Source organism: Terrapene carolina, unplaced genomic scaffold (genome assembly GCF_002925995.2).
Source record: "Terrapene carolina triunguis isolate 2854851 unplaced genomic scaffold, T_m_triunguis-2.0 Scaffold714, whole genome shotgun sequence".
Lineage (NCBI taxonomy): Eukaryota > Metazoa > Chordata > Testudines > Emydidae > Terrapene > Terrapene triunguis.
Window position 1 is genome coordinate 11,571,321 of NW_020665065.1, and position 26,876 is coordinate 11,598,196.

The 26,876-nt window shown below is 43.8% G+C and overlaps 1 protein-coding gene across 2 annotated transcripts; it reads right to left on the reverse strand.

Moving 5' to 3' along the window:
* Positions 1–2,191: 2,191 nt before the first annotated feature.
* EXOSC10 (exosome component 10) lies at positions 2,192–25,410 on the reverse strand. Of its 2 annotated transcripts, none has more exons than XM_024210586.2 (25): positions 25,257–25,410; positions 23,109–23,245; positions 22,464–22,587; positions 20,538–20,642; positions 20,007–20,169; positions 16,747–16,858; positions 16,338–16,413; positions 16,014–16,124; positions 15,360–15,503; positions 14,311–14,501; positions 13,224–13,380; positions 11,974–12,122; positions 11,501–11,551; positions 10,557–10,668; positions 9,721–9,771; positions 9,019–9,097; positions 8,696–8,817; positions 7,956–8,051; positions 7,164–7,238; positions 6,584–6,671; positions 4,994–5,067; positions 4,291–4,459; positions 3,730–3,791; positions 2,996–3,072; positions 2,192–2,376 (listed from the first exon to the last, which is right to left on the reverse strand). In XM_024210586.2, the coding sequence occupies exons 1-25, from the start codon at positions 25,407–25,409 to the stop codon at positions 2,346–2,348; spliced, it is 2,709 nt and encodes a 902-aa protein (XP_024066354.1). In that variant the 5' UTR covers position 25,410; the 3' UTR covers positions 2,192–2,345. The 2 variants fall into 2 exon arrangements, with proteins under 2 accessions (XP_024066354.1, XP_024066355.1); XM_024210587.2 differs by lacking the exon at positions 25,257–25,410 and adding an exon at positions 24,862–24,998.
* Between the last annotated feature and the right edge of the window lie 1,466 nt (positions 25,411–26,876).

Sequence of the window (26,876 nt, forward strand, 5' to 3'; positions counted from 1 at the left end):
CTAAGGGACAATGCAAACACCACTTCCATACAATAATATTTAAAGTTACTGGTGTATATTTATTTTCTAGTGCTTTCTGTAAAGCAATTAGATATGATTGTAAGTTGCTTTACTAAAATAATTCAATATGAAAAATGATGGGCATATTACAGATCTGAGGTGCAGATTTATACAAGGGGCCAACCACATGTACATTAAAGGATGTCTGTTCTCTTTACAAAAGTACCAAGTAACTTCTAAGCAGCCAAGCATTTCACTTTTATATTAGTCCATTACTGTACAGTAATTAACATATGGATTAAGATACTAATAAATGACAAGTGATTTTGGGTGTCCATCTACACACATCTGAAAGGGGGCTGAGTTTCAGAAAGCGCTCAGCACCTACCCTCTGAAAATTGGGTCCGTGGACGTGTGACCCCCAAGAACTGAGGCAACCCAAAATCACTGGTCACTTTTGAAAAATCTTAGCTGGATTTTAAAAAAATGATTAGATGCTATGGGAGTATATTATTATGCCTGGGGATACATCCAGAAATAGTACAAGACACATGGCACATATTTTCAAGAGCAGACCTTGGTATAATTCTTGGGGGGATTTTTCCTAAGAAGTTATCAAAAATTATTTTTAAGCAAAAAAAGAGTTCCTTGGCTGTTGGTAGAAAAAAAATATCCCTGCAACATAAAAGTGTAGCATGAGGACTGCATCTGAATTATAGCTATAATCTCACGTACGTGGATAAAGCATGCATAAATTTGCCAGTCATATTCATTAAGGGCATTTTTAAAACCTATGAAAAACCTCAATTCAAAATGGGGAAAAAAAAAAAAAATCAAGATGAAATTTAAGCCCAACCTTTGAAAATGTTACATTGCACATACGTCTAAAATGAGGAAAAGGAGCCTATAGAAACCAGATTATTTTAATCCCCACAGTCAATAGGTCTTTCAATAGATTCACTGATACATCCATTAAAAAAGTAGCAGAGGTGGCAAAGCTGAAAGGGAATTGCAATTGGCAGCAAATGTGGAGTGGGCTGTGGAATGGCACATGTTCACAAAGAAAACTGCTGTTCAGTTGCACCCCTTCAAAGACATTCTGCAGGTGTAATATTCAGCTGTGCAAATGGCTTTCATGAGCAGGAACGGACCCAGCTCTGCCACTCTTAAAATGTAATTTGCCTGACACTATTCATGGCAAAACTCCTAAATGAACAAAACCCACCATGCACGTCACTAATTTTTTTGTGAAATCAAGTTCTCAGATTGGAAGCCTCTGAAAACAGAAAGGACCTTTTTGCATTCGCTCACCTGCTGCTTGTCACCAGGCCTAGATTAACACTTAGAGATTAGGCTCAAACAGGAAGATTAAAAAACAGAGCAGCATTATGCAGTGATGCAGGTCTGAGAAAAAAAGGACAAGGACAATAGGAAAGGGAGCAGCACCCAGGGGTCAGAGCAGACAACCAGGAGTCCAGAGTTCTAGTATCTGCTCTGCCACTAACTCAGTGTATGACTTTGCCAAGTCACTTCAATTTGGTGCTTCTTCAGCTGTAAAATGGGGATACTACTTACCTGCCTCACAGGGGCATTAATAAGCCTTCATTTTTCAACACGTGGAACAAGCTTTGAGATTCTTAGACATTAAAATACAGAGTAGCACAGGAGTGAGCAATGTCAAACAGATCCCTTCAGTCTTCTCCAGTTGTGTTTTAACCTTCAACCTATTTACATGGCTTTCAGTCCGTGTTCATTTCTGTAACAGTCAAGCAAAGCAGTAACTGTTGGTTTTCATTCAATTCAGAAGTACCTGCGCTCTTCTCTTCTAAGCACTGAAATTATTACTGCTTGGGAAGCAAATGCATTTTCTACATTACTGTGGCTTGCAGAATAAACAGGCAGTTTGGCATCATAGGGACAGTCTGGCTCTAGTTCCTTTGCTGTTCTATTTGTACAGGATTTGTTCCCCTATATCTAGTTCAAGTCACAAATATTTGCACATTTGTTGAATCTCTTGATTATTTCTGTGCTGGCTTTGGCAATACGAACCAGGTTAATCCCACATCCAACTGACATGTCGAATTCTGCTCTTCCAGACAGCGGAAGGTGGCAACAGGTTCAGCCTGACACCAAATACATTTTCCAACCACTTTTGAAAATGTAAATATAATAAAGGCCAAAGACAAAACAATTAAAATTGGTTTTCCCCTTTGGAAAAAGCGTTTTAATTATTTTTAAAAGATTTCTGTACAAAAACTGCAGCAGTGATTGATATTTGCCTCTCCACAGCTTGACAACAGAGACTTTTCTTCATTGGCAGTTCCCACAGGATCTCTTACAAAACACTATCTTTTTGGCCAGCTGTGCCTGGAGCCCCTGCAAAAACAGTTACAGAAAGAATTTAAAATAGTTTTGGTTCGAAGTTCACCTGAGCTTTAAAGCCTATGAAATGCTAGCAAGGCTGTAATGAGACGGTGGTGAAACAAGCTCTCTTGCTATCTCCACCTCAATGAGAGTCAAAGTAATGCTGCTCTTCTGCAGCTGCAGGGGATTTATGGGCCACAATGCTGCCCCTCTGGCTACCTCCCCATAAGAGTTATGCCTGGGAACTGCAAACTAAATATCTTGGGAATTAGTCTCAGCGGAATTTTCATATGAGCCAACACCATCGCTTTCCTTTCTAACTCCCTGGTTAGACATGTGCTCTCTCCGTACAGCCTGATCTTTGGTCCAGGGCTGCATCTCCCATAAGACTAGCACCACTGTGACCTCAGGATTTCAGATCTTCTGCCAGGGTTGTCTTTATTCACATTAATCTTGGACTAGATTTCTGAGGCTGATGTCAATGAACACCAGTAGGTGTTGTGCAGCTCTCATGCTAAGCATGTCCAGATACTGCTGTGTGAACTAGTATAACAGTGGCTTTGCCTATGACTCCAGGGCACTTGAGTGGGGAACACTCCATCACTTTGCAGAGAACCGTTCAACAACATACCGATCACTTTTCCCAGCCAGGTAGGACATGCTTTTATTTCCAGCTGGGTGCTGAAGTTTGTTGGCTCCAGAGAATTTCTATATGAAAGGAAAAATGACCCACCAGTGCATTAACTAACAAAATATATTTCACATGATACTTCTACTCGCATCCAACCCTGTCTTGTCCATCATACCTTCAAGGAACACTTTCTGCTCATTTAAGTTGTGAGTTTTGGACTACAACATATTCTCTCATTCACCTGAAATGAGCATTCCTGACTAGGAGCTTCTGCTTGACATTTCTGTCTACAGATTCCATGGAGATGAAATTTCTACAATTAGAGAGGGATCCTGAAGAGGACCTATCCCCTTTTCTTCTCCCCAACTCATCCCCACCACCATGCTTCATTTTATTCTACATCTCATCTCTCTCTGTGGAATGAGTTTGGACTGACATTGAAGTGACTGCACAGGAAACTGCACTTCCCACAGTATCACATGTAAACTGATCACTTGTTAAACTCTACACATAGCTGTAATGATCTGAAAGAGAAGCTTGTGGGTACCATCTGCACATCAGTCGGAGTGGCAGGAGGAGGGTGCACATGGGAAGAGGGCTTGTAACAAGCCTTATGGATTAGTGATTGAAAGCCTGCATCTCAGCATCAAGTGGCTATTAGGGGAGGTTTGACATGTCTACAGACACACTGTATCACCTTTATTTCTGTTCCTCATTTCAGAGTGTTCCCTTACCTTGCCTGTGTGGGCCTGCTTGGCTGGATCAAACTGGGATGACTGCTTGGATTTGCTGTTTCCTGAGACAGACACGGAGTGGAGAATAATTGCTATTAGAAAGGTTCTTTTAAATGAACAGTAAATTCACACCAATAGCAAGTGCTCTTTGGCTGTAATGAAATATACAGGGCTGTCTTTCCCTCACTATGAAACAGAGTATACTGCTAAGGAGAGAATAAGCTTTTAAATGGATCCTCATTACACCTGATTCAAGTCTCTCCTATTTTCTACTCTGCAGGGTTTAATGAAATACATTACTCTATTGTGCAGAAAAAGGAGCCACTGCCTTTGGTAATTCCAAGAACATTTCAACTGGTTTTGTAATTACATGGACGGATGGTGAGCAATCCACTTCACCAGGCTGATTTCTTAAAATCATTCCCAATTCTTCCATTAGTACAGGGCAAAGACATTACTGTTTGGATGTCACAGAGCTCTATACACCCACACAGCCCCAGGGCTCAGCCAGGCAATGGTCTCCACAGCCTGCAGCCTCGTAGGGGGGAGTCCAGCTCTTACCAGCGAACACCTTGAAGTTAGACTTGCTGTAATCAAAGGGGGTGAACTGCTTTGGCATTTCCTGCTCCTCTGGCTGCTGGGAGCCTTTTGGCCGTTTCTTCTCCTGTTTTGGTGTCTCTGTTCCTGGTTCACTGGTGATTCTCTCCCTCTTCTTGCTGGCCTGTTCCTGCTGTAAAAGCAACACACCCAAGGAAGGAAATGCGATAACCTCTCTGCCCCGTCACACTGGGCTCAGATGGCAGTTGCCATGGATACCATAATGGGGGTTGGGGGAAACATCATTTCTGTACTGAGATCCAAGGTTAAAGATGCCTTGCTCCCATAGCAGAGGCTTCTCGGATTAGAAATACTGCTGACAATCATAACACTAGAGGCCTGAATCTGTTGTTGGTCTATGTACACATTTTGGGGGGAACCGAGAAAGAGGACGACAGAGATAAGATCATGGCAAGTATTCTCTAGGATAGAGGAGAGTTGAAACTGGAGTAGGGTGAGGCCCAGCACAGATTCACTGAGGTCTGAAACGAGGCCTGTGGCTGTGTACAGGGTCAGAAGCCCAGGAAAGGTTCAATCCATAGATTCAGAGGGCCAGAGAGATGTTAAGTGTCCTGGATCGAGGGCAGAGAGTTTATATTTGCGAAGGCTAAAGGGGTAGCTTTAGAGATACTTGTTTTGTCCTTCACACTCAAACATTTGTACGTACCACAGCTTGCTGACGGACTGAGACAATATTCTCTGCTGTTGCTTTGCACTCCTTCTGCACCTGTTCACGAGCAGCTGTGAAAAGAACAAAACAGAGATTCAGCCAAGAGACATGCAGGAAAGCAGGACTGCATTAGCAAAGATCGCTCTCAAGAAAGAATGAGAAGCTTGTTTTGCAAGGGCAATCCTCTTACCCCAGATACCACATAGAGACAATCTTCATGATGTGAACCTCATTCATCAGAAAACTCGTGATCTAAAAGGGGTTATATCCCCCAGACTATGGCAGGACAGGAGCATACCATATCTAGATTATGGGGAAGCCAGCTGGCCGATTCCTCAATAGTCTGTTGGGCGGTGGGGAATGGTTTATCTCAAATCTCACTCCACCTTAGCTCTCAGCTCCCCTAGCTCTCTCTAACCACCTCTTTCTGAAACACTCCCACCTGCTGAATAATTGAGGGCAATCAATCAGCAAACTAAGGCATCCCGCTGGGCTGGCTCCCTAGAAAAGATTTTGGATGTCCCCAAGACGACTGACTAATTACTAAAAAGCAACAAGGAGTCCAGTGGCACCTTATAGACTAACAGACGTATTGGAGCATAAGCTTTCGTGGGTGAATACCCATGTCATGCGTCTGACAAAGTGGGTATTCACCCACAAAAGCTTATGCTCCAATACGTCTGTTAGTCTATAAGGTGCCACAGGACTCTTTGTTGCTTTTTACAGATCCAGACTAATACGGCTACCCCTCTGATACTTGACTAATCACTGGTCTGCCGAAGTCTTAAGCACCTTCTCTACCTGAGGAATAACAAAAATGGAAAGTGTTAAGGGTTTTTTGGTAATAACTGTGCAGATTAACGTGCCAGCCTTCAAACACTGGATACCTGCAGTCTATGTGGAACTGGTTACAGAGGAAGTGAATTTAGAGGAGTCAGCCTGGAATACATATAATTAAGCACTATTTGCAGTCTCTTGTCAGTGAATGGCTAATACGCAAACAAAAGGGATACTGCGTGTTAGCATAGAAACACACTGGAAGAGCTGTGTGTATGGAAGTTTGCAAAGCACTAGTTTACACTGGGCCTTGTTCCACTGACTGTATCAATCTCTCCGTTTCGAACAGCAGTATGTTTTAGCCCGTTACAAATATACAAGGATTAGACAGAGGAAAGAGGTGGCCTGCCATGCTGAAAGGAGACTTTCTAGTTAAAAACTATGGGTTATGATGATGGTAGTTTTAATGCAAGCACTCTGAACTACCAAACAATCAGATCTGCATTTGATTTCCAGTCCTGACCTTTTACGCTCTGTAAAGGTAAGGAGTACTACGGATGTATTGCTGGTAAGGCAGGAAGGAGAGGAGGACCTTAGGTCATTCACTGCTAACCACCCAAATCAGCTAAAATTGGTTTTGACTGGCTCTGAAAGGACTCTTGCTCAGAGTGTCTTGGTTGAAAAGGCTTTAGTTAAGATGCAGGGCCTGAATAGTGGTGTTACAGGGAAAGGGACATTCAGGGGTTTGGAAAATCCACCTTCTCTCCCCCAGCCCTCTCCTCAATCTCAGTCCAAAAAAGTGGGTGTTACCTCTCTGCTGTACTGCTTTCTTTTTGGCTTCTTCCTTTGCCTCTTTCTGCAGTTGTGCCTGACTCATCAACTTCCACCGATTGCTGATCTACATCAAAAGAAAATCATCCAGGATCACTCACTCTGAAGTCAGACAGAATGGGGGAGGAGTTTACAGACCTGCACCGGCATTCATTTTGGAGTACAGAACACCAAATTTGACTACGCTGGAGATTAAAATTTGTTGCATGAACCATGGTTAAAATATGACTTTTTTTATTCTGTAAAGAGCCCTGAGCCACATGAATTAGCACCAAAGGATCCAGGGCAGATATGGTGTCTAGTTGTAATTCAATGTTTTGCATTGTGGGAGATATGAGCTGGTGTTTCCCTTGTTCTTTGGAGGAGAGGAATGCTGTAGAAGTCTGAAAAAGTTTCCCCTTTTCTGAGGCGAAAGGGAAGCAAAAAGGAAAAAAGTAAATCCAAGTAATCTCACGCCCCTCAGAAACTTCCAAAGGGGACTCGGAATTCATTTGTTGTCACCTGGTTCTTTCACAAGGAGCTGAGCAGTTTTCAGGAAATTTGGCAAGTAGACACTCACTTCATAAATTTTTGATGATGGGTCAAACTTTGCTGATTGTGAGATGTGGGCAGGATTCTGTTCTGAAGGCAGATACTAGGAAAAGGAAAAGAAAAATTTCTTTTGACACAGCAGGCTACAGGGTGCAGGCAGCATACATGTCAGGGGAAGTCACTGACGGCTGAGATGCACACTTAGTAGGTGCTAACTGGAAAAAAAGGTCACATGTAACATCAATTCTACAGAAAGCTAATGGTTCAAAAGAATGTCAGTTCACCCCTGTCCAAAATTACAAAGCTTGAGGCCAATAGAAATATTTCTATTAAAAGTAAATCCAATGGAAACACTTTTGATTACATTATCCTCCAGTTTGCAAGTCCAAACACACTGGCAAAATACATTTTAGAACATGGCAAACCAGAAATGAAATAGATTCAAATCAAGAGAGAACTGACTAGTTTATTTTCAGCATCAAGCTGAGAGATGTAAAATACAGTCAAAGATGAAAAACTAGATTAAAAAAATGGTTTTAAAGGTATCTAACAAAAGTTTAAGTTTTTAAAAACATATGATTTTTTTAACCTGTTGAAGTGCCTCCTTAACATCCACTCTACAAGTTTCAAAACCAAATCCCATTGTTTTCCTTGCAAAATACATCTAAGCATATAACCTTGTGATTCCAGTAAATGAGCAGTAGCTGATTTCATGCTAGGCTCTACTAACCCTGCCTTATGAAAATTCCTTCTCTTATGGGACCCATGATATTGCTCAATTTACCAGCTGTCACTACAAAGTATATACAGTGCCCTTTACCATTCTAAACGGATTTTCAAAGGACTCCATTATGCGCTGAGCCTTCTGCTGTGCGACTGTTAAGTTCTTCTCATTCCCTTCATCCACATCAGGCTCCTTAAGGAATGCAGAAAAACCATTAGCATATAAAATACATAAAAAGTTACTTACAGATTGTATATAGACAATGAGTCCAGCATTGTTTGAAACACGTGTGACCTGAGGCTTTTAAGGGCTAGTAGAGTTAGTAAAAGCCAAAGACATTTAAGGATATCCCCTAGTGCCAAAAACGGATACATCATCAACTAGGTTTCGCTTACTTGCAGCGGCGGCGGGCGGGGGGAGGGGGAGAGAGAGAAAAGGGGGAATGGAGGGAAGCGAGATGGGGAACTGAGGCAGTACTGAATTTTACTTCTATACTTGACAAGCCTAGAAAGTTCTGTTCTGTAACAGTACCCATTTCACACCTGCTGCTTGTTTTAGTAGTAGGTGAATTTTCAGTTGTATTTTTGGGCTCCTCAGGTTATCGCAGTATCATTTCCTAATCCACCTCAAGGCCCAGTGTGGGCAGTGACCCTGGGACTGTAAGAAGAGCTAATCCACTTGCCAGCTTCCTACTTGCTGAACTTGGTTATGCTGTACACCTGACAGGGAGCACAGCAGTATCTCCATGAATACCCTATTCCTCTGCAGCTACCTTTTGTGCAGCATTACTAGAACGCTTCACCAGTTGCAGACCCCTTCATATTACTGGAGCTTACACTGAATATACTGATGGTGGCTGTAGCAACAAGACACGTGGAATTGGGTAATATCCTTGTGCCGTCCATCTCCCCCTCGCTGTCCGAAAAGAGGCTCCCACATTCCAGAACTGGTGCAGGCTCTGCAGAGAAAGGAAAACAACGTTTCTGGTTTTGAATACTCCATTCCTATTGGATGTGTATTCTGCTATGATCTCCCTGGCTCTGCAAATGAGCTTCCACTGAAGGTGAAATGCTTATTTTAAGGTGTCAAAGAAAAAACGACTTGATTTTTTTCCATATTAGCAGAAGTCAGAGGCTGTCTCCCATCCTTCCCAAATTACCTAAGGCTGAGAGGTTCTGAATATCATCCAGAGGAACACGTGAATTGTCATGAGGTCCAAACAAATGATTCTCCAGCCTCTGCAAACAAATTCAGATTACATATGTGATCAATACAGAACCTTGCTCTGGGATGCTTTAGGGGAATTTACAGAGTGGAAAATGACAGGCTAATCACAATTTAAATGTATGGGTGATGTTCTGAGGCTAAGTATTTCTAATATAGCTCATCTTAAATTGCACAGTGAATCTGACACTAAAAGGATGGCTGTGCAAATGGCTACTGGCTAGCAAGAATGCTTTGCTTCATAGACACAAGGTAGAGGACTGGGACAGCTGTAGTAACTCATCTGAAATTTTCCTTCTTAAAATCAGTCAAGAGAGATTATAACAAACGTACACAAAACTTTGTCCAGCAACTGTAGTGTTTACTGATGGAAGACTTATTTACTATAGTCTTGTTTGGAGCTTTTAAAATATTGACTCATGACTGGTAGTTTTACAAGCATTATAGCACACAAGGATAAAATTGGGTTAACAGAGGGACGTGTTTGTCAAATGGAAAAAACTAGTCAGTGGATTTAGTATAACTAGCTAGAATAAAATTACAATCTTCATGCTTCACGATATGGACCTCTGCTATAGCAGTTTCTATGAGTTTATGGTTTAACACATTAGCATGCTTAGCATGACACAGATAGTACCTCTGGGTTGGGCAGAGACCCTTTCTTCTTCACCGCCGTTGCAGTTTCAGACTAAGGGGAGAGAAAAAATAAGAAAATTACTAATGGTTAACTTTGAAGCATCTAGCCCAGCAGGCACAAGCTTCCCCCTACCAAATTTTTCAACACAGCTAGCAGAAGAACAGTTCTACATTTCCCTCCCGGGGGTGTGGAAGCTGTTCACATAGCAAGGCTGTGTTTGTGCTCAGGAATGGCTTAATTTCCCTGTAAGAGGATGCGCTCTGTTGTAGTAACAGCAGGTATGTGCTGACCTTTATTAAACCTCATTCCAAGCCTCTAGGTTGCGTGTAGGTTTCTGCTTTGCCAGTTGTGTGGGCTTTGTCATTGGTGATTTCTTATGTGCATCCAACAAGCTCTTATTCCCTTTGTAGGTAAATGTGATGTGTGCATAAAGGCAGAATAGGGGTTATGCCTCAGAAACCTCACAGTTGATTGCTTTGCTCAAGACTGAATATTTCTACCCTGTTACTCCCTTAGTTCCCTTAAGGGCCTGAACTGCATTGAAGTCTGCAGTGAGATTTCATTGTGGGGGTAGGAAGAAATGCCTACAGGAAGTGCTTCTGTGTGCACTCTAGCATACTGTACAGTACTCAGGCTTCAAAGTGAAGTTACTGTCTCACACACAAATGGCAATCCCCAGCAGCAGCCTTGCTCTATAGCCTTGCATGTAGACTATTTCTAGATTTCAATACCTATGAGATCAATAGGAACCTCTGGAAGACAAGGTGCAAGAGATATTCCACAATAAAGTCCGCATCTTTTGAGTTTTGTTATGTGTTGGTAGAAGATCTTTGTACCTTGAGCAGAGGCATCTCTCGGGCCTGTTGGATGAGGAGATGCATTTCGTTGATCTGTTGGCGGACTAGTGGTGGGATCGGGTTGCAGCAAGCAATGATGCCCTGGGGTTCTCTAAAGACATAATGAATGAAACCGAGTTTGCTATATAATCAGCTGATAAATCAAACTTCCACATGCAAAGGAGAGTCAACCAGATGTAATCAGAGGCCTCGCTTCACTGAGTAAGGCAAATCAGATTAGTCATCACTGTTTATCCAGAACAACTACAAATGTGTCAATACCACGTCTGAGCACATAAGGAAAGCCCATAAGCTCAGCCCCCCCCCCCCCGTGTTCTTTCTGCATCCAGATTTAATTTCTCTCCTTGTCCAATATCTATTTTTCTTACAGAGGGAGTGTGGAGGGATTTGAAATCACAGATGCAGTTTTATCTCCTTTCAAGTGTGGATGGTAAATTGTGAATACCAAGCCCTCCGAAAAAATCTTGTTTACGGCAGAATGTTGTGGGGGACATGAGAGGGGTGTGGCACCTACACATTTTCCTTTACAAACTGAACCAACACCTAGGTGTATACTCCTATAGAGTACTGATGGAGAGCTCAAAAAAGAACGGACATGCAATGACTGGCAGCAGTGTGACCATGTTTTGCATAGTAGGCTGTGTATTCCTGACACAAAGACACATGTATTTCATAGCCATCTGGCTTATGCTAGAAGAGCTTAGCATCTTAATTCTTTTGTGCACGGAATTTCTCTGCTTTGAAGAACTAAAGACAAAAGCAGTGCTAATTACTGGGAGCAACAAGCTAACCACAGAAGTAAAAAAAAATAAAATAAAACAAGGTAAGAGGAAAACCCAGCTGACTGATGGACCTGGGACAAGCAAATTACATTCAGAGTTGTACAAAAACAGAAAAAAAAACAAAAAGGCACCAATACGTACTTGGGAAGCTCCTCTGCTATCTTCAGTAGCATATGGTTTGGTAGCACATACCTGCAACATAAAGAGCAGTAGCACTGATATCATGGTAATTGTGTTAATGTTAGACTTGTTTACAGAGAAATTTAATGGGGAGGGGGAGAAAAAAAAACAAAACACCTTATGTATCATTTTGCACTGGATCCAAGTTCTTAAGAGTTAGGGTCAGTTAAGGAGAAATAAATCAGGATTGATCTAGAAAACCATAGAGGCAACTCCTCCCTCCCCCGATGTGATTTCTGATCTGGGGTTTAGGGGGTCAGAGGAACAGGGAGGAAGTGGTGCAAGTAAAGTACGGCGCCTTTCACTGGATAGTGTCTTAGATACACAGGAAGCACCCAAATCAACCATTCTTAGCAGATCCAGTGTTTCTTTCGACGAGCTGCACCACTCTGCAGAGATCCATTTAAAACTGTGTCTAATGAACGACTTCCTACCCTGTACTCTCATCCTCTTGGCGTGCCATCTTGTCCCTCCAGGCAAATAGCAATTTAAAAGCCGTTAGCTGCTGCGTGTTGAGATGCTTTTTCTGCCTCCTGTAGAGCTCAAGATAGGTGTCCTCTGAGAAGATGGGTTTGATGTATTTCTGAACAGGAAGAATTAGAGAGATTGGTGATCAATATCAAACAGAGTCATGTACCAACTCCCTTTGGCACTTCCCAGGCTGTGTTCTCTCTAGCACAGAGAATCAAGCACACAAGAGAGGACTGGATGGTTTGCAACAGTGACTCAGGAAGTCAGGACTGAGGAGCCACTTGAGGTTTTTACCTTAAGCATTTGGGGCTGACAACTGTTTATGTTTTAGTTCCAGCCACGCTCATTTTTTCATTTTAATTTGGATACATGAGGCAAGAAAGTTTTCAAGTCCAAGAGCATCCACAGACATACCAGATCTTTAAGTCTTGGTCGATTAGAAAACTACCCACCTCTTGTTCTCACTAGTTTTCACTTGGCAGTGTATATGTGTCATAAAGTTACAGTGTACTCCAATATCTGGGGCTTTTCTTAGGGCTATCCAGAGAAATGTGAGTAAATATTGACTCACTTGAAAAGTTTCAGTCTCTTGACACCTGCAGGCTGATATGGATCAGCAGCAGCGGTTTTGAAGATAACAAAAGGTCTAGGACACCTAGAGCACCTCTTTTTCTTTCTGACACCCCCCCCCCCCCAATGCTATAAAAACTCCACAGCCCACTTGTGCCACAATAACTGGTTTTCTGCATACAAAAGTCGGGGCCAGCATTAGGGGGTAGCAATCAGGGCAATTGCCTGGAGCCCCATGCCACAAGAGCCCTCGCGAAGCTACTTTGCTCAGGCTTTGGCTTCAGCCCCGGGCGTTGGGGCTCAGGGCCCCGGGCTTCAGCCCCATGCTTCGGCTTTCTGCCCTGGACCCTAGCGAGTCTAACACTGGCCCTGCTTGGCGGACCCCCTGAAACCTGCTTGTGGCCCCCCAGACTGCTGGTTGAGAACCACTGATCTAGAGGTCCCTTAGCTAGTGGAACAGCTGAGCCCACACTAGGTGGGAATGGAGAGAGAGTAAGGCTGTAAGACTATTTCCTGATATACATACTGAAAATTAGGGATTCTGCCAGAAGGTAGGGAATGGGCCAGGCCCAACCTGGGGTGCTTCCCATCCTAGACAGTCTGTATTCTGACCCAGATAATTGGTCCCCAGATGAAGATTTACCTTCAGGCAGATGTCCTTGCTGCGCTGCCACACCACTTGCAGCTGAGTGGGCTGTCCATTTCCTCTCTCCCATAGTGCCTCTCTCACTTTATCATAAATGTAGAGCAGGTAGTGAGTGTCGTCTCGGGCGTACTGGATCATTTCCTCCGGCAAAGGGCTGGAAGCAGAGAACTATCAGTGCTGCACAAATGTTTTATAGTAGCCCATCCATCATCCTTGCAGTGCCCTCTGCCACAGCACGTAAAGACAAGCTACATCTGGGTCTACCCCCAAGAACGAATCCAGGAATTCTATGGAGTCCTCTCACCAGAATCTCATTTGTGGGCACCATTACAAGGATTTTCTCCATCTGACCTCTTGCCTATATCTGGGAGACCAGGATCCCCAGGGGAGCCCATTCAATCAGATGGCAGGGGGTACCTTGTATAGTAATGTGGCTACCACTGTGCGCCTGCACCTGTGCTCTTCGTAGGCCAGGGGAGATTGCACTGCAGAGATCATTCTCAAGCTAGAACCCATCATTCAGTCCCTGTACTGGTTTACATAGCAGTTTTGTCTGGAAGTTAGAATTTTTTTTCGTGGTGCATCTGTTACAACAGAATTGCAATTTTAGAATGCTAGGCTGAGCAATGCAGGGAAGGTGGCAGCAATTACTTCTTCAAGGAGGTGGCAGCTTTTGTCATAACATTACACTGTAGTTACGCACTGTTCCTATTGCATTAAGTCAGCTTCCAAAAGTCTTTTGTTTCGCTGATTTTAAAAAACACATATTACAGCATTTGGAGAGAACTTTGATGAGCACTAAGTAAGGGGCTGAAATAGACAGCCAAGCACAGTGTACCATAGGCAGGTGCTGTACATACTAATCTCAACCCCATTCAACAAATCTGCTAATACATTTCAGCTCTGTTTTGAAGCCTGTCCCTTTTATTCCAGTTCTCCACCACCACAGTACTAACCAAAAATCCCAGTGAGCTATGTCGTTTGGGGGTCGGTTGAGAAGTGAAACAGTCACCCATTAACATGCAAACAAGTCCTGAATTTGACTCTTAACTCTAATGCCAACATGTCAGGATAAAACTTTTACCGAATCCTCCAGTCAGCCAGCTGATACCGCTTGTCAGTTTCCACATGGCAATAGAGTTTTAGCAGGTGGTCCAGGGAGTGCCTGCCAAGGTTGAGGAGACGGGCAGCCTGGTGAGTATCAAACATGTTCACTAAGTACAGACCAAAATCTTTCTGTAGCCACTCCACATCTGAGTCGGCACCATGAAGGACCTGTAAGGCAACACAATCAAATGCATCAGAAACAAGAATGTGAGACGGTGGAATAGCACTTGGGATGAGAGGATAACCAATTCCACTTAGGGGCCTGAAGCACTGAAGCACCAGAGTTAGAAAGTTACGTTTCTAAACGAAGACCTCTTTGCTGGCATTTCTCCTTCCACTGTTAGTGGCATAACAGCAAGTACTTGGTTTCACCCAGACCATGTTTCCACAATCAGCCCTCTCAACAGACAACTGGTAAACTACTGAAAATGTATTTCTCCCCTGCCCCCCCTTCCCAAAATAGATAGTAAAACCCAAGAGCTTTGGACCTGAGAAGATGCCTGCTAACTGTTCAGTGACATTGCTTATGATGCTCCCCATCCATTCCCTCCTGTGTTTACACATTTTTATCTAGTGGGCAAGCTCTTTGGGGCAGGGACCTTGTCTTCATACTTGTCAGTAAAGCACCTACAATCAAGAACAACAGAAATGGTACCTGGTTTGTGTCCAGCACAGTCTGATGGATACAGACCTGCCTAAGACCTCCTGATGGGTGGTCATATCCATTTTTGGGCCATTACCAACTAAGCAGTGCTCATTCTCACAACAGTGACTTAGATGTTACTAGCATCTTATGGCCTGAGGTCATACAGGCTGATTCAGTGCTCACTGAAGTCAAGGGGAATCTTTCCAATGATTTCAATGGGTATTGGATCAGGCCCATACCATGGCCTTCCACTTGTGCCAACCTTTCCCCGGAAGGAGGGACTGGCCAGGGCAGGAGGATAAAGCATGTTTTCGGACAGAGTTAAGCCAAAAATAAGTTATCCGGGCATAATTCTGAATAGGTTGGAAGAGTCTACTGACCTTCACAATAGCAGGGTCCGTGAAGGCCTCATTCAAAATATACATGTCACTACGTAGCTCCAGGGTGTCAATAATGAAATCTTCCATCCGGGTGGAAATCTGCATCAGACATGTCAAGCCCAGGAAACTCCTATAGGAATGGTGCTACCAGACAAAGGACAGACGTTAACTCAGAGCCCCTGCAGGAGTGGTACTATGAAACACAGAATGACCAAAAGCAGAGGAAAAGATGACAATAAATGAATGAAGAATTCCTCTAGACAAAAGTTAACGACATGAACAGATTTCAGGTCTTTGCAATCATTGCTACTGTTTTAATAATACATCATCCGAATTAATTTTGAAGTTGGTCCTTTCCATGGATCTCAACATAACCCAGAGGATCATAGGAAAAATTCAAAACAGACTAAATTCAATATAAAGCTTATTACAATAGAATAAAGTTTGAGAAGTTAAAATGGCAGCCAAAATCCCATGCAGCCTTCTGAATAATAAAATGTAGCAGGCTTCCCACATCAGACCTGGGACATATCACCTAACTCAACATAAAAAGGATATAGTACACAAAGCAAAAGATGGAGGATAATAGTATAATGTGACCTGCTAAGTGCTAACTCAACATATGTAATTTAAAACAAAGAGCAACACACTTACCTCCAAATCCACAGCAAATTCTTTGCAGCTTACAAGCTTTTCGTTCAGTTCTACCAACTCATCCAGGGTGGAGATAAAATGGCAGGGTGTGTCCTCAACAGGCCTGTACATCTGACAAAGCAAGTTATTAGATACCCACTTGTGGGGACATAGTGCTCTCCTCCCATAATACCCAAAAGTTTCTGAATTAAAGACTGCTATCACAGGCTGTAACTGCTCCCCTCAATCATAACTAGGCTACAAGCAGGGTCTACTGCAAACTGATTATCTACTTCTTCCAACATTTTTTCTAGATTCGAATGCTAATTTAACCTGGGCACTAACCTGGAGTTGTGGTTTCTCGAGAGCTTCATCTGGTGGAACAAAGTGCTCCAGTTCATACTGGTAAGGATGAGCAAACCTGCACAAATAACAAAAAAGGAATCTGCATCATTCCAATCAACTTCACCGAGCCACAGGAAGTAGTTACCAAGAGATACTCTTTGTGAGCCACCAGTTTGCCTAGTATTGACCAGAAATCCTAGCACAGGGCAGGATTTGTTATGCATAGGTATAAAAAAATTATGAACATATATGGAGGCAGCTATAAGTGAAGAAGCATGCATGTGCATAGACACAGAGAAGAGCCACATAAGGTGCTGCATGTGACAGGTACACGCATAAAAGGATTGCATACAAAATGCATATAAATCTAGTGTATTTCCAGCATCCTGTTGCCTATTTAATTTCTTACATGTCTTGTTCAGTCTGCTGAGTTCTCTGTTGATGGAGGAAATCGGCTAGAGCAGCCGGTACATCCAAGTCCTCAGGACGCTCCTTTCGCTCCCGCCTGCTTTTTGCGAGTGCTGAATGACCAAGATGAAAAAAATAGACAACACTGTACAAATAACGTGTACACACTAACTCAAGTGTCTCTCCTCAATGCCTAACCTAAAACCCATTAAAATCATTAAGTACTATAAAACCCTAAACACTCCTGGCCTACTGCTTTTAAATACAAGATTTCTATCTGTGCCTCATTTTATAACTCAGGAGTAGGTATGACAAGAACATATGTCACCCTGCAAAGATTAAGTAAGATGCACAATGCTAATATAACAAGAAATTTTTTAAATTTAATCACGTGGTGCGAGCATCCCAAAGATGAATAATTCTGGCTGCCAAACACTGCTCTGCAATGGAAAGGCAACTAGCAGCTCTACCTCCATTATATTTACTATTAGAAAGTGATGAAAAATAATAAACGAAAGTCAAATCAACTGTTAGCAGCTAGAACTGCAATTGCATTTTAATGGAGAAATGCTGATTAAACAATAGAAGATAGATCCCAAAGACTTGGGATGTTATTGTGTGCGCGTGTGGCGGGGAGGGGGAGGAGAGGAAGAGAAGAACTACTGAAGCTTTTGGTTGCCTTGTGCCAACTATTTGGCTAAGGAAGCCAAAGCAAAGAAGCTCACATCTAATCTTTTTTTCACTATACCAGTAAAATAACCCATTATTTCTTCTAAGCTCAACTGCATTTACGCAGGACCTGGTACTTCTTGACATCAATAAGAGCCTGATCCCTGACTTTAGCGGGAGCAGGATTAGCTCCAAAATACATTCTGTGTTACAGATTGTTACATGTGCATCCGCAGCAAGACATTTTATACAGACTTGCCTCTAATAAGATTAACAACAACATAATGGCACGCTTACTACTTCCAAAGGGTTTTAGTCTCCTTCTGAGGTACACGTTCTTTAGATTCAATGATTTCTTTTGGCTTGTGAGGTTTGGTTTCTGTCTGATGTTCATTATAAAAATAATAATTAGGGCTGTCGATTAATTGCAATTAACTCATGCGATTAACTTAAAAAATTAATCGCGACTAAAAAAATTAATCACGATTAATCGCAGTTTTAATCTCACTGTTAAGCAATAGAATACCAATTGAAATTTACTAAATATTTTCGATGTTTTTCTACATTTTCATACATATTGTATTCTGTGTTGTAATTTAAAATGTATATTATTATTGATTACAAATATTTTCACTGTAAAAATGATAAAGAAATAGCATTTTTCAATTCACCTCATACAAATACCATAGTGCAATCTCTTTGTTGTGAAAGTGCAATTTACAAATGTAGATTTTTTGGTACACAACTGCACTCAAACAAAACAAACAATGTAACACTTCAGAGCCTGCAAGTCCACTCAGTCCTACTTCTTGTTCAGCCAATTGCTAAGACAAACAAGTTTGTTTACATTTACAGGAGATAATGCTGCCCTCTTCTTATTTACAATGTCACCAGAAAGTGAGAACAGGCATTTGCATGGCACTTTTGTAGCCGGCACTGCAAGGTATTTACATGACAGATATGCTAAACATTCGTATGCCCCTTCATGCTTCGGCCACCATTCCAGAGGACATGCTTCCATGCTAATGATGCTCGTTAAAAAAAATAATGCGTTAATTAAATTTGTGACAGGGGAGAATTGTATGTCTCCTGCTCTGTTTTACCTGCATTCTGCCATATATTTCATGTTATAGCAGTCTTGGATGATGACCCAGCACATGTTGTTCATTTTAAGAACACTTTCACTGCAGATTTGACAAAATGCAAAGAAAGTACCAATGTGAGATTTCTAAAGATAGCTACAGCACTCGACCCAAGGTTTAAGAATCTGAAGTGCCTTCCAAAATCCGAGAGGGATGAGGTGTGGAGCATGCTTTCAGAAATCTTAAAAGAGCAACACTCCGATGTGGAAACTACAGAACCGAAACCACCAAAAAAGAAAAGCAACCTTCTGATAGTGACATCTGACTCAGAGGATGAAAATGAAAAAGCGTCGGTCCGCACTGCTTTGGATTGTTAGGGTACGTCCAGACTACCTGTCGGATCGGTGGGTAGCGATCGATCTATCGGGGATCGATATATTGTGTCTCGTCTAGACGTGATATATCGATCCCCGAACGCGCTCCCGTCGACTCCAGAACTCCACCAGGGCGAGCGGCGGTAGCAGAGTCGATGGGGGAGCCGCAGCCATCGATCCCGCGCCGTGAGGATGGGAAGTAAGTCGAAATAAGATACGTCGACTTCAGCTACGCTATTCCCGTAGCTGAAGTTGCGTATCTTACATTGACCCCCCCCACCCCCCCAGTGTAGACCAGGCCTTATTGAGCAGAACCTGTCATCAGCATGGATGCATGTCCCCTGGAATGGTGTTTGAAGCATGAAGGGACATATGAATCTTTAGCGCATCTGGCACATAAATATCTTGCGACACTGATGACAACAGTGCCACGAGAACACCTGTTCTCACTTTCAGGTGACATTGTAAAGAAGAAGCGGGCAGCATTATCTCCTGCAAATGTAAACAAACTTCTGTGTCTGAGCGATTGGCTGAAGAAGTAGGACTGAATGGACTTGCAGGTTCTAAAATTTTACATTGTTTTATTTTTGAATGCAGTTTTCTTGTACATAATTCTACATTTGTAAATTCAACTTTCATGATAGAATCATAGAATATCAGGGTTGGAAGGGACCTCAGGAGGTCATCTAGTCCAACCCCCTGCTCAAAGCAGGACCAATCCCCAGACAGATTTTTGCCCCAGATCACTAAATGGCCCCCTCAAGGATTGAACTCACAACCCTGGGTTTAGCAGGCTAATACTCAAACCACTGAGCTATCCCACTATAGTACTTGTATTAGGTGAATTGAAAAATACTATTTCTTTTGTTTTTTTACAGTGCAGATACTTGTAATCAAAAATAAATGTAAAGTGAGCACTGTACACTTTGTATTCTGTGTTGTAATTGAAATCAATATATTTGAAAATGTAGAAAACATCCAAAAAAATTTAAATACATGGTATTCTATTATTGTTTAGCAGCACGATTAATCGTGATTTTTTTAATCACTTGACAGCCTTAATAATAATACGAGCTAGGTGGTATTATTATATGCTACCCAAGGCAAATGAAGCCCTCTTGCTCTGGCCTTCTTACCTTCAGGCAGTGGTTTCAGAGCGTTGGGTTTGACAAAAAGCTTAGGTACAAAGGGAGTGTTGGAATTGTCAATCTTCTCTCGAAATTTGAGCTGTGGTCGAGTGATATTCTTGGCATGTAGCAATCGGAAGGTTTCAGACTTTGTTCTGTGGGATTCTCCACCCTGTTTAAAAACACATTTGAATGGATTTTGAGATAGTCTATTAAGACTCACCCTATATGCATCTGAATATTAAACTCCAGACACAATAATGAAAAACTCCCCTGAAATTAGAGCACAGTATCTAAGGTCCATACAATAGCATCTAAATTAGGTGCCCTGGGGCCCTGAATTCAGGTTAGAGAGAGATCTGTGTGCATGAAATCTAGATCAGAAACCCAGAGATCCTGAATCTGGAGTGAAGAAAGGGGAAGCACAACCAGAAATCTAAAGGGACGTTGGGTTACTGAACTCCCAACCACCATCACTACAACTCAAGCCTAAACAAATAGCTCAAGTTAATTAAAATCAGCTGACTGTCGAAGTCTCACCTTACGGTTCCAGCTGGAAACAATTGTCTTTGGGAGCTGCATCCCTGCAGGGAGGATAGGCTGCTGGTTCTTGTTCACTCCTGCTGCTTCATCCAGTAAAATACCCTGAAATTCGGGAAAAGAAGCTTAAGCAAAACTGTATGAAACATCCTGTACTTGGCAGTCTAGCCTGACTGAAAGGAGAGAAATGTGCAGCTGCTTCCAAGCTCATCAACTGTGAATTTTGTAAAGGGCAAGAGTGGCCAAAGGCTAGGTATGGAATTCTAATGTTAGGGATTAGGAGAAGCAATTGCCAAGGAATCAAAGGAGAGTTTCTTCAGAGGTATTCATGTGCTGATCATCCTAGTCCCACACTCTCCTCTCATATCTTATCCTCCACTCTGCCCAGTTTTTAGATTGGGCCAACACAGAGTTAGTCTTGCATCTAATTTGCTTGGCAGAGCATGATAAGTAAACAACTCTCAGCCATGCTGAGAAATGAACCATTGTTATAGAAGTGGCATTGTCTTCTAGTGGCTGGGGCACTGGCCTGGGAATCAGTGCATTATGACACCATCTAGAGACCCCAACTGAGATCGGACATATCATGCTCGGCACAGTACAGGCAAATAGTAAGAGACAGTCCCTGACCCAAAGAGATGACAGTCTAAATAGACAAAAGTTTGAAAGGAAAACTGAGGCCCAGAGAGGTGATGTGACTTGCTCGAGGTCACACCACAGGTCAATGGCAGAGCCAGGAATAGAACATGGATCTCCAGATTCTCAGCCCCAGATGCAATGGCCTTTCTTAGGCATCTTTCACACTCACTTTGCACAAGTGTAAATGACTGCATGAGGTTCCAGGCAGCAGAGAATAAAGCTGTGGGAGGCTACAGCACCAAAGCCCAAGGTGCCATTATTGGGGTCTGGGAAGCACTGATTTAAATGACTGGTTTAAGAGACTTTACTTTTGAATGCGACTGGTACTGAGGTCTCTGCTCTCAGCCGCATGTCAGTTTAATCAGCTGCCAGCCTGTTTCCTTCTTTATGGCTGGGTTAATTATTCCAGCTCCCTTGCTCTCCTGGGGTAGTATATGATACATCCGCTCTGGCACCCACACAGGCAGCCTTCTCTTCCTCATTTGCAATGGAAAGGTTTGATTGACTGTCTCTGTTTTTCAGGAACAGTTGGAGCCCTGGTTTCTATTCCTTCTGCTGTGTGACTTAGGGCAAATCATGTCACTTTTCTGTGTCTCTGCTTTCCCTTCCGCCCTTTGTCCATTCTATTTAGATTGCAAGCTCTTCAGCCAAGGGACAGCTTGTGTGTATGTACAGGACCTAAGGCCTGGTCCCCACTAAGCCCCCACTTCAGACTAAGGTACGCAAATTCAGCTACGTTAATAACGTAGCTGAATTCGAAGTACCTTAGTCCGAACTTACCGCAGGTCCAGACGCGACAGGCAGGCTCTCCCATCGATGCCGCGTACTCCTCTCGCCGAGCTGGAGTACCGGCGTCGACGGCGAGCACTTCCGGGATCGATCACAGAACATCGATTGCCTGCCGCCGGACCCTCCGGTAAGTGTAGATGTACCCTAATACAATGGGTCCCAATCTCAGTTGGAGCCCTTAGGTGCTGCTGTCATACAAGTAATCATTCTCGTCCTTACAGGCTCAGTTCCAACCTACTGCTGTGATTTGAAATACAGAAAAGTGACAGACAGCTCAGAAAAATAGCCTGTAAAAAATAGAGGCTGTAATTTTTTTTTTTTTTTTTAAACAAGAGATACCTAAGAAATAGTGACTATAAGAGAATAAATGTTTAAAATGAAAGAGATCTAAAAGTGAGGAACAATGTGTAATTGCGAAATATTGCCATTTCAATTTCTGTAGAAAAAGTGATCTGCTGAATGGTTACAAGACAAAAAACTCAGGGAAAGTTTACTCACCACTCTTTCAAGAATGACATCATTGGAGTCAACCAGCAAATCAAATTTATCTTCCAGCTCTGTTGCTTTGCTGCGATCCTTGATGTGACTGCGACAGCCATGATACTGCATCACCTTGCTCATACTAACAAGAGAATAGTTCAGTTACTCTTTAAATGACATTAAAAGCAGGTATACTAAAGACTGGACCAATTAAGATCCTCCCTGAGCTCTGGCTACTCTGAGGTTTGCAAAATCAAATACAGATCCTTTAGATACTGTTGTAAGAGCTTTGAACATGAGAAGCTCTGAGAAAGTGCTAAGTATTGCTATTCATTTCCACTGGGTCTATGGAACTTAGATTGGGCCGTCTGGTTAGGAAGTCACTTTTCCATCAGCCCTCACCTGGCTCAGTTCTTCACCTAAATTGTTACAGCTACTTTACAGTGGTAAATTGAATGACTCAATTTTTATCATTACCATTTAAATTTCATGTATCAGAAAAGCAGCTGACACATTTTTAAATACAGCTGAAATATACGTAATAAAAAATGCTCATATATTGTTTTATTTTGAAATTTGCAAAGAAGAGAATTCTCTGCCCCTCACTCTGTTCCCTATAGCTAGGTTTTCACCACTGACACAAGAAAGCCAAAATGTCCTTACCAGTGAAGCAGCCTGTCACCTTGCGTTTCACAGTATGCCCGGAATCCAGGAAAACTGCGATAGAAGTCATATTCATCTCCAGGCTGAGGGAGCCCATTAGATGCCTTAGTAGCAGCCACCACAGTGCCAAGTGCATGCTGTTAAAAAGCATCACATCATTAAAATATAATTCCACAATGTATCTTCATTTTTCTATGACCCTGCCAGATGAACACACAGTAACCCCATTCCTCGCATTATATTACTATTCCTAAACCAAGACACAACTAGGCCTTTTTAAACAAGAGAGTTTACAACCATTTCTTTCCGAGTTAATGAAACTAATACTAAAAAGAAAAGAAAAACCTTAAACTGAAGATGTTTTGGTTTAATGGAAATATTATGGGTATACTAGCTCCAACTTCAGAACCAGGAAATGCTGTCTCTCTAGGGCCATGTCTACACTATAAAATTAAGTCAACCTAATTTACATCGGCATACAGCCACTGCAGTAATTGCATCGTTTGTGCGTGTCTACACTTCGCTCCTTGCATCACCGGTGCGTGTCCTTACCAGCAGCGCTTGTATCGATTTTATCGTAGGGCATTGTGGGAAGCTTCCTGAAAGCCAGTAACCATCTATGCAAGCAACATCGTGTCTACACTGCCACTGCGTCGACCTAACTACATTGATTTTGATTCTACGCCACTCATGGAGGTGGAGTTATTAAGTTGGCGTAGCAGGGCAGTTAAGTTTGCAGGAGCGAAATTTTAAGCGTAGTCACTTCCATTGTTAGGTCGATGCAAGGCAGCTTACATCAACCTAACTCTGTAGTGTAGACAAGGCCAACAAAAGGTCCCTGGGTAAGGGAATGTTTAGGAATTAAATTTGTAATGATGGAGATGGCAATACTGTGGTTTTTAAATCAGTTTGTAGAATGCTTTGTCATGCTTGGATTAACAGTCCCATATAAATGTCCACCTATATCCCAAAAATCAAGACCTAGCTGCTAAATGCATATTGAAAACCCTTCTTGCTGTAGGGAGAGCATTACAAAAAAATTAAGACTATAGACAGGTTTCAGAGTAGCAGCCGTGTTAGTCTGTATCTGTAAAAACGAACAGGAGTACTTGTGGCACCTTAGAGACTAACAAATTTATTAGAGCATAAGCTTTCGTGGGCTACAACCCACTTCCCACCACTCCAGTGTTGCCAAATCTGAGGGTTTCCTTTGAATTTTTTTCCTGTTAAGACACAGATAACTAAATTTAGGGCTGCTTTTGGCACCAGGGCCCATGCATGAGCTAGTACCGGCTGTTTAGGTTCCATTGATCTCACCCCCCATGATTCTAGTTCTCCAGCCTCCACTGCAGGGAATGCCCTAACTAATTGGAGGGGTTATGCTGACAATTTGCCAGGAATAGGAAGACTGCATGAAATTAGGAAAAAGGGAGACTGGCTCCAGTGCCCATGGAGGCAACAGGCCCCAGCTTACAATTCTAGTTCCGAGTCCCGTGGCCTACACCTCTCCACGTAACAGAACTGCAAACACGGACCCACTTCACGGCAGTGAGATGCAGCTTGTCCCCCCCCTCTCCCGGGGCAAGATGGGTTAAGGTGGGCGGCGCTGGGAGGCCGCACTGGAGAGCTCTGGCTACGCGTGCTGTGCGGGGAGGGGGGCAGAGAGGATGTAGGTTGTATGTGGGGGCAGCATCCCCCCCCCCCGTGCCCACGCTGGCGCCTGGGTCCCCCCCTCCCGGGCTGCCCGGCTCACTCAAGCTCTACCCAGCCCGTGGTGACCAGTCCTGTGCTGACCGGGTGGGTGGTGCAGGCCCCGGCTGCAGCAGCAGGAGATGGGCGCAGGGTCACTGCTCCAAGGCCCCGCTCCCCCACCGCCTTGCCCCTTAGAGCGAGGGCCCTGGGCAAACGGGGGCAAGGCCCATACTACAACGCCCGGCATGCAACACTCCGCCTCGCTCTCGGCCGCCCAAACCCCGCTACAGCGGGCACGGAGAATGCTGGGAAATGCAGTGTAGAGAGCGTCCCCTCAGGCCTCCGCATCAGCTAGGACCGCGAGCAGGAACGACAGTCCCCAGCATGCCCCGCTGCGGCGTGTGTGTGTCGCAAAGCACGCCGGGAGTAGTAGTCTGCGGCGGCTCCCTCACGTACCTTGACGAAGGAGTCGGCATCCCTGAACCCCGGTAGCACGGCGTCTGAGCAGCCTCCCGGCGGCGCCTCGGTGGCGCCGCCACTCCCCGTGTCCATTAGCTGGCCCGTCTTAACTGCTGCGCTACGACTCCCCAGTCCGCCGGCAGCCGCCATCTTCGACACGGACCCACGTGACGCGACAATAGCTTAGTCTCGCGCGATAACAGAACGGCGGGGGGGGGGGGTTGCAGGGAAGGCGGAAGCGCTGCAAGACGCATGCGCACGCACTGAGAGGCGGCGGGGAGAGCAGGGGCTGCCCTATAACTTTCTGGGTCTTTCCCTCTTTTTACCTCAGAGAGGCCGAGCGAGGCGGGACGGGGCGACCTACTGGTCCGCCTTATGGGCCCGGAGCCTCCCGCACAGTTGCCGGCAGCGTGCTCTGGGGGCGCTCATCCCAGCACTGGCCGCCCCCCTCCCCGGCACGGACCCTCCCCCCCCCCCCCCCCAAACTACCCTTCAAACCCCCCCCCCCCCCCCCCGGGCCAAAGCCTGCTGCCGTCCCTGGGAGTGGGGCACTCTTCCTGCCAAGGTCCAGGGCCCCAGTGCAGCCGACTGCCCCCCACGCCGTAGGGGCCTGGATGCTGCCCTTGCTGTGGTCGGGCCATGAGCCTGAACCCACCCCCTACCACTCAGGGGCTTGACTTCAGTTGAGGAGAGGTTATTCACTCTGCTATCCAGCCTGACTCCTGGAGTAAAGGGACATTTCCTAGGAAAGCCTCGTCTAATCTTGACCAGACTACAGCCTGAGATAACCAGTCACCTTTGTTAGCTGGCTTTGATTTTTGGAGTTTGTTCTACACCAGTTCAGAGATTTGTGGCATAAATTTCAATCTGCCAGCAGATGGAGACTACAGCTCAAGTTTTTACCCCTGACATTCCTCCACCAGTATACAGTCGGGGGGAGTTGATTATTTCGAAGCAGGAATAATCAAAATCAAAACAGGTAAAACCTTTTTTTCCCTATCCCTGTCCAGACACTTTGGATTTCCTATATGTTTCCGTGGCCTGTGTTATACAGGAGGCAAAATTATAATGGGCCCTTCTAACCTTAACATCTTTGAATCTATATCAATACAAAACATTTGATAGGAAGAGACGTCATCTAAACCATCATCCCTCCAACTACACACCACAGCGATCAGATTAAAATTCTATTTCTTCGGTCTCACAGAATCAGTTTCTTGTGCTAAGAAGAAAAATGCCCAAAAATCTGGAATAAAGAAAGTTCATGTTCTTACCAAATTGCAGCCCACTTAAGGATATAGTTGCAATTGCTGGAAACTAAAACAAAAAGATTTATGAACAGGCAAACTCCTTTGATACAGGTAGTCAATCTTGACTGTTTTTCTCCACCTGCTGTCATGAAGGAGCTATAGCCAGCCATCTGGACTGGTATAGGAGAAGACAGTCAAACCCATAACAAAAAAACAAGTTTCTTAGAGAGATCCAATCCATTACTAACAGTGTTTGTGCCTTCTGTGGGTTTCTGCCAGGGGTTCTTAAACTTAATTGCACTGTGACCCCCTTTGGACAATGAAAGTTACTACACAACCCCAAAGCCTGAGCCCCGCTGCCCGGGTG